This window comes from Melopsittacus undulatus, chromosome 1 (assembly GCF_012275295.1).
Source record: "Melopsittacus undulatus isolate bMelUnd1 chromosome 1, bMelUnd1.mat.Z, whole genome shotgun sequence".
In the NCBI taxonomy this organism is placed as follows: Eukaryota; Metazoa; Chordata; class Aves; order Psittaciformes; family Psittaculidae; genus Melopsittacus; species Melopsittacus undulatus.
Genome location: NC_047527.1, coordinates 96,025,935 through 96,039,399, shown reverse-complemented (window position 1 = coordinate 96,039,399; position 13,465 = coordinate 96,025,935). Strand labels below are relative to the sequence as shown.

Sequence of the window (13,465 nt, the reverse complement as noted above, 5' to 3'; positions counted from 1 at the left end):
ATTGCAAGAAGTCATCCTCTGATAGCTGGGAAGGCTGCATTTAAGTTGCTGAAAAAAGTATTTTGACTTCCTCTTTTACAAGCATTAGTCTTTTTCTTCTGCTACACAGTGCAACTCACTCGGAGACATCCTGATTATTTTCATGGAGAGCTATAGCAGGCAGGTCACTGCAGACTTCAGCTATAGTGTAAGTCCAAGAAGTTTAACATTTTTCCACAGAAAACACTATTTGTGTCTTGTGGATGCTGGCGTTGCATTCTGAAGTGGAAAAGCTGTATTAATCTGAAAAGATTCTGCTATTTTCTCAGTCTTCCTTTTATTGCCATTATGAAGCCTTGAAAACTGGGCTCTTTTCTGAAAACTGGCTGAGATTCTATTCAAATATTCTCTCCGTTTTATTGCCAAGTGGCAAAATTAGGTACTTCTGCACCAGAAAGTACTTCCCTTTAACCATGATATCTGAATTTATGAGTCTTCTTGTGCAAATGTGTTTTAAAAGGATTTATCTCTCCAGTTGCTAGCAGTTGAGAATAAACCATGGTTCTAGACTCAGAAATTCAATACCAGAGCAGTAATTCTTACAACACCTTCAGAGGCCAGTCAAAGAGACCTGAGAAAATGTCAGAATGTAAGAGTTCATGTACCGAAAAAAGGAATCTTCTGAGCCAGTATTTCTATTCTCTGTCTCAGTTACTTGCCTGGATCTATGAATTTTCTCTTGCCTTCAGTGTTTTTCATTATTTTCTTCAGAGTAAAAAAAAGATACTATGGAAAGATGTGTCGTATTTGATGGAAGAAAATGAACAGGAAAGGGAAACAAAGTGTACAAAATGAATTTTTATTAAATGAAAGAAAATCTGTTTTGTGGGTCAAATATGAAATAGAATATACAAAAACTTTACATCAGATCTCTTGTCAAAGAAATTAAATCCTACCTAGACTGAAGTAGCACTCGCTCTTTCCAAGACAACACAAATGGGTGAATATGTTTTTTATGGCAATACAGGATCACACAGTATGCTGTGCTAAATTTCTGGTTACAGAGAAGTTAAAAATCTAAATGATGTCCCTAAAGAACCCAACTATTCCACAAAGTAACTTAAAAACGTGAGTTTTGATCATTATGTATTCTCCTTGAAGCAAATGACAGATGGGGTCAAGTGCAGAGTTCACCAAGCTTGCATATCACATTACCTGTTTCTATACAAATATAAATCGTTCTTTTTTTTATTTTATTTTAAAAATCCTTTATACTTGGTAGCATTTATCTGTGGAAAAGGATGACCAGTTCATCAGGTTCCTGCTGAACTACCCAGACAATTTCAACTCCTTTATCTCCTCCTTTCTTTTTATTTTTGAAGACCATTACCCATAAACTGCAGACTGTAATATTCTTGAAAAGCTGCTGTATGTTTAATCATGAATCTTTGTATCACTGTCCTGTATATGAAGGTTCTGCAGAGCTCCTAACATGTCTTTGGCATAGCACACCAAGTCCCATTTAATACTTTTTTTGTTTAAAAAAGTATATTTTCCTTTAATAAAACACCTTAAAAACATCTATTTCTGATTTTGTAAAATAATGTGTCACCTCTTGTGCTGCTTTGCAAAATATACATACACATTTTGGAAAAACACTGAGTACTGACGTAAGAGACTCATCTGAAGTCCGATCCATTTATGAGAAGTAAAATATAATTACAGATTCCATCTTCTGCATGAATATCACATGAAGTCATTCAATTCAGCTTCGAGTGCTGCTGCCATTTCATCTGCTTCAGAACTGCTTCCTTCCTCATCTTCATTGCTGGATTCTTTACTGGATTCACTGGCAGCATCATCTTCTTCCAGTTTGCGCTTGTGACCCCTGGAATGGTAGACGGAGATGACATCTATGAATCGAGGTATCTCATTGTATGACATGGGAAAAAAAATGGCGTTAAAGGACTCAGCCTTTTTTCAGGTCAAGATAAAAAGTACAGCACTTGCTTTTAATTGAACAAACAGTAGCTAGTTCACACAAATGATTTTTAAATTGCTCTTATTTACTGTCAGCTGTAGGTGCAAAGAACAAAGTACTGTTAATTTTGTTTCTTCCATTCTTCTGAGCAAAGACTGAAAACAAAGTTTAAGGCTGAAAATAATGATGTGATTTATTTTCCTCTTGCATCCCAAAAAAGAAAAGAAATCCATCATGTGAACAAGAGATTATCAAAATACAGTTCTGAAACATTCAAGTTCCTGCTCTTTTATAAAACCAAAATGATTAACCAAATCTCACTACACCAGCTTTTATACTTTCATGTTTCCAAACACAGGGGTCTCATTCTTCCCATTTTATGTCTCTTTGGATTAGTACTGCCAGGCTGCACAACACATTTCTTAGCATCTCCGGAGTATTAACCAGTTTCAACAGGAAGCTGATGTGCACCATACCCTGCTGAAAGAATCATGCTCCTGGTTGTGAAAGATCTCCAAGGAAAATCTAACGCTTCAACTGGGACATAGCCATAAGGAAAAGAATCTGGATTTGTGGAATGCTAAAATCTCTTTTCCTTGCCAAAAGGGAATTTTATATCAGACATGTACTTCCGAGACAAAAATAAAGTTGAGACTTTGAATTGCACAGAATTCTTAATGAGTTGTAGAAACACCTTCAAAATCTTTCCCTGATCATTTGATCAAATTTCAAGCAGGAAAATACATGCAAAGGGGGTATCTCTTGAGTAACTGTCCTTTTCATTGGTAGGTGGAGTTTCATTAAGAAGAGGATGCATCTACTTGCTATCATGAAAAATTAATGAACTGATCCTTTATTTTGTAGCAAAAAGCAGTAGTTTAACAATGGTCCATTTAACTTCTGAGAGTGTAGAGAAGTAGCATATAGCTAGAAAGACCTTTGCTATCAATACTAACTTAAATGAAGTATATCCAAAAGACATAAGTAAAAATAAATAGCCAAACTCCAGAGCCTGTAAGCAACATTGAAATACAAAGCTATTTTTATTTATACAGATAATCTTATTGCCATTTCCCTAGAAACATTAATTCTCAAAAGCCGAGGCTGCTTGATTTGTAGGCCGGTTCAGTGACACCCAACACTCTTCTTTCTCAGCTTTTCAGGGAGATGGACAAGATGGGGTGCAAAGTCAGGAGTGGAGTCTGAATCAAAATGGGAAGCAAGCAGTACTGTATGCCATGGTTTTCCTTTCTGCTGCACCAGTGGGACAAAAAGATACACTGCTGCTGCTTAATGTTTCCTCACAATATGTTAGGTGGGTTTTTGTGTTCAGTATAGGGTGGTAGGAGTAATACTCCAGGAGGTAAAGCTGAAGCCCTAGGATTCAGTCTGGGGTCTAAATCCCTAACAAGGAATAATGGGATTAAGTGAAAGCATTTCCTGAGTATTTTGCTACTGGAACTCAAATGTGGCCTGCTGAGGGAGTTACAGGGCACTAAATGCAGCCAAATAAAAAATCAAAAGCAGTTTCTCAGGCATAATGCCTAGTTCCAAGCAGCCTATATTAGCATGCAATTTGGGGAAGGAAACACTCAAGACTAAAAATGCCCAGTTGGAAGAAATCTTGGCACATGCATGTTTCACTTCATGATGATTTCAGCCTTCAGAGATACAGCACTATTTTAGGCATTAACGAGGCTATTAGCTAGAGAAAAGCTAATTGGGAATTAAAGAAAGTTGAAAGAACCTTACTCAGCAAAAGAAAAGTTGTGCATATTTAACAAGTATTAGCTAAGTAGTATACATGTACTGCTGAGAAATAAAGACAGACAAGGAGGGCATCTATAGCACAATACTCACAGCTGAAAACATTTGTATTCATCAGTTTATAACACTGCATCTATTGAAACTGATGTATCTACCAATTGAAAAAATAAAGTTGACAGTCTGCCAGTTATAATTTACACATATGAATCACATACAACTGCAGATAATGATTACAGAACATGGCAGGACAAGCAGGTTTTTAGAACCAGCCCAGATACCATGACCTTGCCGGGACCTAAATCAACAGCAAAGATCTGACTGAAAAAACGTCTGTGGAGAAACAGTACCTCACTGCTAGCTGATAACTTCTTAAAAGCGAGGAACAGTTTCATTACAAGATAATGAAGGCCAAGTCCAGAAAATTACTAATTTATGCAACAAAGACACTTATAAAATGTAAATCTACTCCATAGCAACTAGATTTCAGTGGGAACAATCAACAAAAAAAAATACAGGGACCTGAAATAGTATAACTAGTTAATGAAAGAATGGACTTCCAGTCTACAAAAAGACTTTCCAGAAAACTTTAAGGGACAGTCCTGACATATTTTCATCCCTCATTCAATTGTATTAAACAGTGCCTTTGGAAATGCGAAAGACTGAATGTCATCTATTTTGTCAGTTCTTGTTCTTTCATCAAGGCTAGAATGACAGCTCTATTCAATCTAGCTATGAAAACTTCCTCACTTATGAGGAAGAAAAAACCCATCAAAACCAAAAAGGAAAACACAGCTAACTATTAGTCCTCTGCTAGAAGAAACAACAAGTCTCTTGGGAATGTGAATATTGTTCTTATTAAGACATAAACACCTTTCACTATTTGTGTACTGTAAACTGCAACTTTGTAGCTATTCCAAAAACATTTCAATCAGTATTAGGAAATCTGATGCAAAGCTAACTCTGACAGAAGTCTGGAGAAAAACATTAACATAGCGCTGCACTTTTTCTTTGGAAATTCAGAAAAGAGAGACAACATTTTAATAATAATTTCTATCTTCATAGAAAAGCAGTATATACCCATGACAGCGTATCTATTAACAGACAATTTGAAATGTGTATTTTCCTCATTATTTTGTGCCCACTCTTTGTCATTTCCAGCTTGAGAGCCACAGTGCATAACATTTCTGAGTGTAAAAGGAAAGTACATACAGGATTCTACCTTAATATTTACAGAAAATGACTCAGCAATATGTTGCAGGCTTCCATTAGCCTGATTTGCATTTTTTAAAAGGTATTTTGCTTGCTTGCTATTAAAACCCAAACATATGGGTAACAACTCAATATCTTTAACCTCATAAATGAACAATTAAACTTGGCAAAAGACTGAGTTTGGAACTTCAAATATTTGATAACCCTGAGAAAAAACTTGTGCAATTCAAGTTTGTCTCTGCATTAATATTTTACCTTTGTAATACCCAATATTAGGAGGCCTACCAGTTCATGTGATGTACAAATCTTTTAAAAATATAACTACATTTTTAAAAAAACATGTATTTAAATGAATTATTTAGATACTTGGCTAAACTACATGTCGAATTCAACATGACAGTAAAAAAAAACCCCACTTGTAGTTCCACACGTATAAAAGTTATTTTTAGGAAAATTTAATTTACAGAGTGTTAATGTGAAATATACTTAGTGGTATTCCAAATAAAGAGACAGGAAGAGAAGACATTACAAACTTGCAATATACATGTGAAAAATAGCACAGGAAAAATTGAGAATAAAATCTGTTAAGCTGTCACTAAAATAAAATTGCAAATACAACTAAAGGTCGAATGAAAACTTCATTCTTATAATTTGAATTCAAATCTAGGTCACTGAAAGAGCCATAGGGAACAAATCAGTTTAAAAAGAAGTCCAGTATTAGTTGCTTCTGTTATCTTAAGGCCTTGATTTATAGTTAGCTGAAAAATGTTGGAAACCCCATTTTTTTGTCTATTAATTGAAAAGCAGATTGTCTCTGGTTTGTTTTGCATCCCAATGGCACCCTTTTACGAAATATAGTGCTACATTAAAATAGAAACATCTAATAAGCAAAGGGCAACATAACCCTTGTTTTAAATAAAGCAAACCTAAATCTTTTCCAAACTTCGATTTTAACTTGAAAAACAAAACTATAGCAATTTTGTAAATAAATGTTCATGCATACTTTAAACTCCACATACCCACAATCCCCATCCCTATTCTGTTAAGAAGTAAACTCCAAAATTATTGCAAACTGGCCTGATTTTTTTTTCAATAGCTCCTAAAATTGGTACAGTAATGAAGAAGAGTCTGCAGACTAAATGTGTTTAGTCTTTTATAAGAAATCAGCTTGCATCATAAATCAGGACTTAAATTTCGTACCAAATACAGTCAAGTTACTCTCTAATGAGAATACTCAAATAGCAGCCGTAAGCGCTTTGGAAGGCAATGGTTTGAAAAGGGCATTTTGAAATGGCTTGCTGCCTTCCAACAGCATTACAACCCTATGAGAATCCCCATGCGGCCCCAGGCACACCTCTGAAGTCTGATGGGGAAGGTCTGTCCCAATTTCCACACACACCTGGCCCACAGTTTTCTGTAAACTCCTTCCATATGGAGAAAGGCTGATTCTGAGTTTGGTAATGCAACAAGAATTCAGGTCCCTTCCATTGGAATCTGACTGAGAGCAATTTATTTAGATGAGCTAGTTCTGTGGAAATATGCTTCAGTTATTATGAATTAGGGCCAGTAAACCAGGAAAACTACTCCTCAACCAATTTTAAAGATGCCAGCCCAGTACTTGGCTAACAAGGTTAAAGGATGCGAGACCTGAGAACACACAGGCTTAAATTAGTGTAGTGAGCATTAATACACTACACAGGGCAGACAAAATGATTGAATTTTCAGCAAGATGTTCCAAGGTATGCAGTTTCTTAGCACAGGATACATGACAACATCTTTCATGTACGTTTGATACAACAGTGAGCAGTTGTCCACAGCAAGCTTGTAAATCTCAGGTGCCTACCTTCTGGCAATTTGTCTCAAACATCTGTGCAGTAACATTGAATTTTCTCTCCTCTCTAGCCCTGGTATAGCACACTGCCAAGCACACAGCCTTAAAAGCAATACACTGTAGCCCCACATTGGCAACCTGGAGTCTGAGTTTTTACTTTACACTCATGCTATGACAAACAGGACAATATTTAGTGTAGCAGGAACAAATGCCAGACACCTCACATACTTCCTCAAGAACTCATCCAAGGCTCTCTGTGGGATTAAGGGATGATCCAAAAATCTAACATGCAGAAAAATGCACAGAGAATGTTCATTGCACAGCCATGGTGTGCAGAAAGAGACCCTGCAGTTGGATGAGCAGCGTGCTTTTAATACTCCTCACAAAACCCTCCCTGCAGAAATCTACCAACTCCAATTGACAGCTCCAAAATGCATTTTAACTAACACAATGCTAAAGTGAGATCTAATTAAATTCTGCACAGCTTCAGTGCCTTTTGCTTTAAGAGGCAGCAAACCTGCACACTATTCTGATGGTGAGAAACTATGCTGGCAACTTGTAAAGCTGTTTTGGTAACAGCTTTATAATTCTCTGAAGTAAGCACTCAACGTATACCTAAATTGAAAGAGAATTTTTAAAGTCAGGAAGGAATATACATTTTAAAATAAATTCAGAAATCACTATATTGTGTCAAAAATGGTAGTTTGTAGATTTTGCTAAAATCATCCGTTTGGCAAGTCTGTGTTTTCCTGACATTTAGACCAACAGGGAAGTTTAGTAATCAAAAAAAAAACAAACCCCACTCCAACTGATTGAAAATGGTTATTTCATAACAATTAAACATTTGCTTGGGGTATTTAAAAAACAGTGTAGCAATAAAGCTTTAAAACAAAAGCCTGCGCACTGAGCTAATTTTCTCTGCATTGAACTAATTAGATACAGAGAACAAATAAACTGGATAATGTAAAACTGAAAAATTGAATCTACAAGTTTGCTCATATAATCAAATCACAGATAAACAAACTATGTGTCTAAACTATTACTTGTTATTTTATTAACTTTAAGTTGCTTAAAAATAATCCCCATAGTTGTAATAAGACATTTACAACACACATCTATTTCTTCAAAAGGCAAATGTGACAGTTGCAGTTTTAGATCACGTAAAAATACTCTTGTCATTGACTTGTAGAAGAAAGCAGAAAATTAAACATCCTTTTCACTATGTAGAATGTCAGACCATTACCTGGCACTCGCATACTGGGTAACACAGAGGCATATCATCTCTAATCTTATTGTAAACAAACAGAGACACCAGATCTATTTACCTTTCCTGAACAATCTCACCCCCTTTCTAAATGACTGCATTTGAATAACCTCACAACGGGGGAACAAGCCAATATGCAGACAAAAAATACATGTCCATCAACATACCAGTATTCTTAAAGCTATACCAAGCCTTTGTTGTTTGAACTGACTTCTCTCTCCAGCTTCTTCTAGTTTACAAATATTACCCATTCTGACAACAGATATCAGATGGTATAGATTTACAGTTCTGCAGAGATTCTGGGTAGCTCTGGGAAGCCGTAATAGGAGATATCAAGGATCAGCACTGAGCAAAGGAAGCTTCAAGACTTCCTTCACCAGCGCCTAATGGCTACAGTACAGCAATTCTATCTGGATTTGGTTTGAAAAAAGCCTTTTGAAAATTATGTCAGTCACATTAATTTCTGTTCTAGGAAGCACTGCAGGAGATATTCTCAGATAGTGATGAAGAATAACTTTCTCATTTGAGATCTAAATACAAGCTATTGCTTTAAAAAGGGAGGAATGCAAGAATAAAATTAATGTGCAAAGCTGGCAAAAAAAGTAAGATAGGCAATTTACAAAACTATAAATTACATCAAAAATAAGGAGTTGGAAAAGAAACAGCACTTGATTTCTCTGAGGAAAGTCAAACTACCTTCATTTTTCTCCCAGGTGGCAGTACCTCAGCGCCATCATAGTAGAGTACAGCTACAGTTTAAAGACCCAGTGCTGCAACGTAATGTTTGGAATTCACCTACTCTGCCATCCTAGTCAGATTCACCACCATCACTCAAACACTGAGAACATTCAAGATGCGTCATTGGGCATCTTAATGACTAACGATACAATTTAGCTCATAACATGCTGGCTGTGCTAAGCAAGGCAGCTGGAAGTAGGAATTTATATTCTCTTACTTATGTAGTGACTTTTAAATTAGATACAGATTATCTTAATATGTATGTTACTAAATATGTCATGGGGTACCCTAAATTACATTGAAAGCTAAGATGATTTTTTACTAACTCTTCTATTAGTCATTGTTTTCAATAAATTTTTGAGATTAAAATTCAAATAGCTAAACCCAACATCCTTCTAGGATGTTCATTCACTGAATAATGGCTTTCCTCACAAGAATGTTAACTAAGAACATCTCTGTTTCATCATAAAATATCAGAAATAACACAAAATACATTACCAACTCTATGGATATTGATAATTCTGTCTCCATAGGAGGACAAGAAAAGACTTAAAATTCCTTTAAAAAGTTGTTCTTCAAGCAGGTAAAATATGCACATTCTTTCCATGCAGGTATATTGTTTCATGAAATATACTCTCTCACTCCTGCCACAAAAAAAAAAGTTCTTCATCATCCTCATATTCCCAGACAAGGCCAGGTTGGATGGGTCTTTGAGCAACCTGGTATACTGGAAAGTGTCCCTGACCATGTCAAAGGGTTGGAACTAGGTCATCTCTAAGGTCCTTTCCAACCCAAACCATTTCTAGGATTCTATAATTTAACTGGATACTCACTTGGTTTATTGGCTCTGCTGCTTGCCTAACCATGTGGTAAACCATCTATATCCTCTAGCAAAGCAAGTTGCCCACTGTCTTTCTAGTCCTCTTTTAATGAGCATTACCTTATTATGCAGGTGTTGGGGCATCATAGCTATTGTGAGGGCGTGAGTGATACTGTGCTACTGCTAGGAACACGTAGTGGTACCAGCCATGGGCTCATATAAAGTATGACTCTAAAGTTACCCAGATATTTGGATTCACACAAGAGGTATGAAAAGGTTTCTTAGGGCCCCAAATGACTACCAAAAGTCCTAGTGCTTCAAATATGTAACAAAAATTAAGACTGCAACAAATTGTTCTCTTTCTAGTTGCTGAGAATGAGACAGCCACACTGGTGCAGGGACAGGAGCAAGGTCTGACATGCCTGATTGGAAGAAAGACCAGGCACTTCCTCCTGCATGACTTCTGGAATAAAATCACTTTGCAAGCTTTCTCCACAGCTTAGCTGTCTGAAGCAGGGACTTAGATACATCCCTTTCTCTTTTCTAGCCCGCACAACCAGGTTACCCTTGTTGGAAGGGACAGTGCACGTGTGCAGCCACGGCAGAAGGAAGCTTGGCCCCATACCAGGACTTTGCAGGCACTCTAGTCCCCCAAGCTCAGGTGTGGTTTACCCACCCTTGTCAATACCTGAAACACTGAAAACCTTCTTATCAAACTTTCAGATACTACTATTACAGACACAGAAGTCTGAAGTGAACACATCAGCTGTTGGTTGTGCCTACATTTCTGTTGGTTGTGCCTACAAACTCTACAGGTCCTCTGCCTAGTAGGGATATATTTTGTATGAGCATTTAACATGATCTGGTTTGTCTGATGGATTATATCACTGTAGCTGGCAACATATACACTGTAATATATTCAATTTAGTTTTCTAGTAAGTACTTCCAGGGATAGCTAAAGGCACACTCAAGCCACAGTGGTAGTCTGAGAAACAGCATAATGAGGCTCTGAATCAGAGGTGTTCCCTTCAGAGAAAAGGGACCCCTGCTGCACACCATGGTGGCAATATGTTTGAGCCACATTGCAAAGGACACTTTTGCTGCTGCAGCATCTACTGTGGGGTGGGGAAACAAAACCATCCATATTCTGCTTTTCCCGTGCTCGGCTGATAACAATACGGGAACAACTCTCCACAATCGGGTTGATACAACAGACTTCTGAAGTAAGTTCAAGTTTTCTACAAAACCTCACTTTGTTTTTCCCTAGTGGAAAAAACCCACTAGGAGCTCTAATGATTAATAAACTACTCACGAATGGGAAGATCTACCCATTTTAACTCCTGTTATACCTCCCCCCCACCATTAAGAAGCAGCACTGCTCCTCTTCTACCAGCATCTCAGCACATGCTTCAAGCAGGCCATTTAGTTGTTGATATACACTGCTGTTTAGCTGCTGTTACAGACTTGCAAGGGCCAAGATTAATGCACATTAGCTATTATGTGAAATTTAAATACATTCAGAATTCATTAGGGAAACCAGTGTCGTAATATATTGGCTATTTTTCCTGATTGGAACAAAACTGCCTTACAGCATTCCTGTTAACATCCCAGGTCTCAGTAGTGGCACAGAATGAAGGATTAAAAACTGTTGCTAACAGTTGCTAATGTAGTTCTTGATTTTCTTACTCTCAAGAGATATTTAGATATCCATATATCTTATTAAGGAAAAGCATGAATTGTTTAGTAGTTATAAATTTCACTGAAGCATTCAGCCTGACTAAAGAAAAAAATGCTGTCTAAATTACCTGAGGACCAACCCTAGGCTATTCATCAGTCTTTAAGGCAGCTTTCCCACTGATACGTAAACTGAAGCACCATGTTACTAGTTTTCTTCACCCTGAACTTCTACTTTATATCTTCCTTACCTGTCTCTATTCCTTCAAAGACACAGATGGAACCAAACCAACATGGACTACTGAAATGGGTTAGTGGTAGTAATAAGCTCTTAAATATTCACCCAGTTCTGGGGGAACTGTATCAGTTAATGTGAGTGGAAGCAGGATACTGGAGCCTGATACTGTTAATCGCTCCTTTGGAGAGACAGGAATAACTTCAAAACAATCTGATGCTTAGAGTTTATCTCCAGATCTCATCAGAGGAAGGAACTCTGTGTATGGCACAGGTGCTCTGAACTCAAAGAGAGAGTGAAATGCTTTTGCTACTCCTCCTCTTGTGAGTGAACATTAAAACTTAGGTTTTCAAAATCCACTCGAGTTTCTAGGTTGCCCCCTCTCACTCTGGCAATCACATAAGCCAGGCTGGAGCTGCAGATTCTATAATGTGGCCCTTAAGGAGATCAAGTCAAGAACTTCCATCTCGTTTCCTATTATCCTAGTTTCCTTCAGTCTTAATTTCTCGAAACCTAAATTGTACTCTTTGGCACTTTTTGGATCTAGGTAATACCTAAATAAAATGTTTCACACAAAAACACCTCTCCCAGATGGGCTACAGAGCCAGACAACTGCCCTTTGTGAGCTGTTCTGAAAACTGCATTCCTATCAGTGAGTTGTTTTGAATAGTCCCACAGCCAACAATCTCAAGGCATTACATATCAAGAGTTCTCCCTATCTGGCAGCTCCTCAGATGGGAGCAACAGCTAGCTCCCATCTCCCTGGGTTTGGGTTAGGCTGGGATCTCATTAGCACTGGTTCTCCTCGTTTTTCATCTCAGATATCTCTGCTTTAGACTCCTAGGACTTGCCCAGGGCTCTTCTGACTCCCACATAGCTCATGTATACTCTCATCCAACTCTGACCTCAGCACTACTAATTTTACAGTTCACTTAGCAGTGATATACTAATTAAAGTGAACAAAACACTTGTTGTTGATTCCAAGACAAACTCATCTTTATTGCAGAAGCACAAAAAAAGAGCTAAACAAAAAGACAAACAGGTTCAGCTAATTTCTTCCTCTCACTAGTCTAGATCACTCCTTAGGCTTAAAGTTGTGGTCCTTGAAAGGTGCCGAGATCCGCCGTGCTGTACACAGACTCTTTTCCAGACTGAAGTGTTGTTTTTCAAGGCTTTGCACTTTCTTCTTCAGCTGGTCTCACAGTTAAACAAGAATTCTCTGCTAGAAAGCACATCTCTTTTTTTTTTTCCCCTCAGATTATGGGAATGCCACTCATTATTTTTCAGCCTTATTCTCTCACAAATTATAGTAACAAATACTTGGTTTCTATAGTCTGCTACAAAATCCAGTTGTTGTAGACTGGTGCTTCTGCAGATTTTTTATAGCAAATTATTTTCCCTCAGGCTCTACTCACTCCATTGTCCTGGGATGGAAGCTATTAGTTAATGGCTCTGCAGTGATAAAAGACAATGACTGCAGAAAGACTTCAACTTCAAATATATCGACACATTACTGAGAAATCTGTTTCATTACTTCACCCAGAACTCTAACTTATACACAGATTCACTAAATCATGACAGAATTAGAAAAGAGGAATGTAAGAATAACAGCAATTCCTGTATATACCTTAGCATTTACTGACATATTTCAGCAGATAAGGAAAACAAGGTAAATAATGACTGTCGTCCTACATTAAAGTGCCAAACTTTTTCTCCTGTATTATCTAGAAAAAAAGTAGCATTCAGTTCATTTTGCAGATACCAGCACGTCCTATCGAAAGTGTGAGTGAAGCCTATTTAGTGTTAAAGTACATTGAGAAAATAAAGATATATTTTGCCAGTGCTTTCCTACTTCTAGTAACACACATTTAATTGCCTGTCTAACCTTCACTCAAAGTATGAGAACTGTTAGAACTTAAGCATCATGTAGACTTACATGGTTAAGACATAGTACTGATGCAGAAAAA

General features: G+C 37.3%; 1 protein-coding gene across 2 annotated transcripts in view; it reads right to left on the bottom strand.

The window, feature by feature from the left end:
* Nucleotides 1-822: 822 nt before the first annotated feature.
* Nucleotides 823-13,465, bottom strand: part of CTDP1 (CTD phosphatase subunit 1) — a 99,783-nt gene continuing 87,140 nt past the window's right edge. For both annotated transcript variants that reach the window (XM_005149859.3, XM_034062123.1), the window contains exon 13: nt 823-1,867. In XM_005149859.3, coding sequence (XP_005149916.3) covers nt 1,726-1,867 — 142 coding nt within the window. In that variant the 3' untranslated portion in view covers nt 823-1,725. The remainder of the gene's footprint in view (nt 1,868-13,465) is intronic.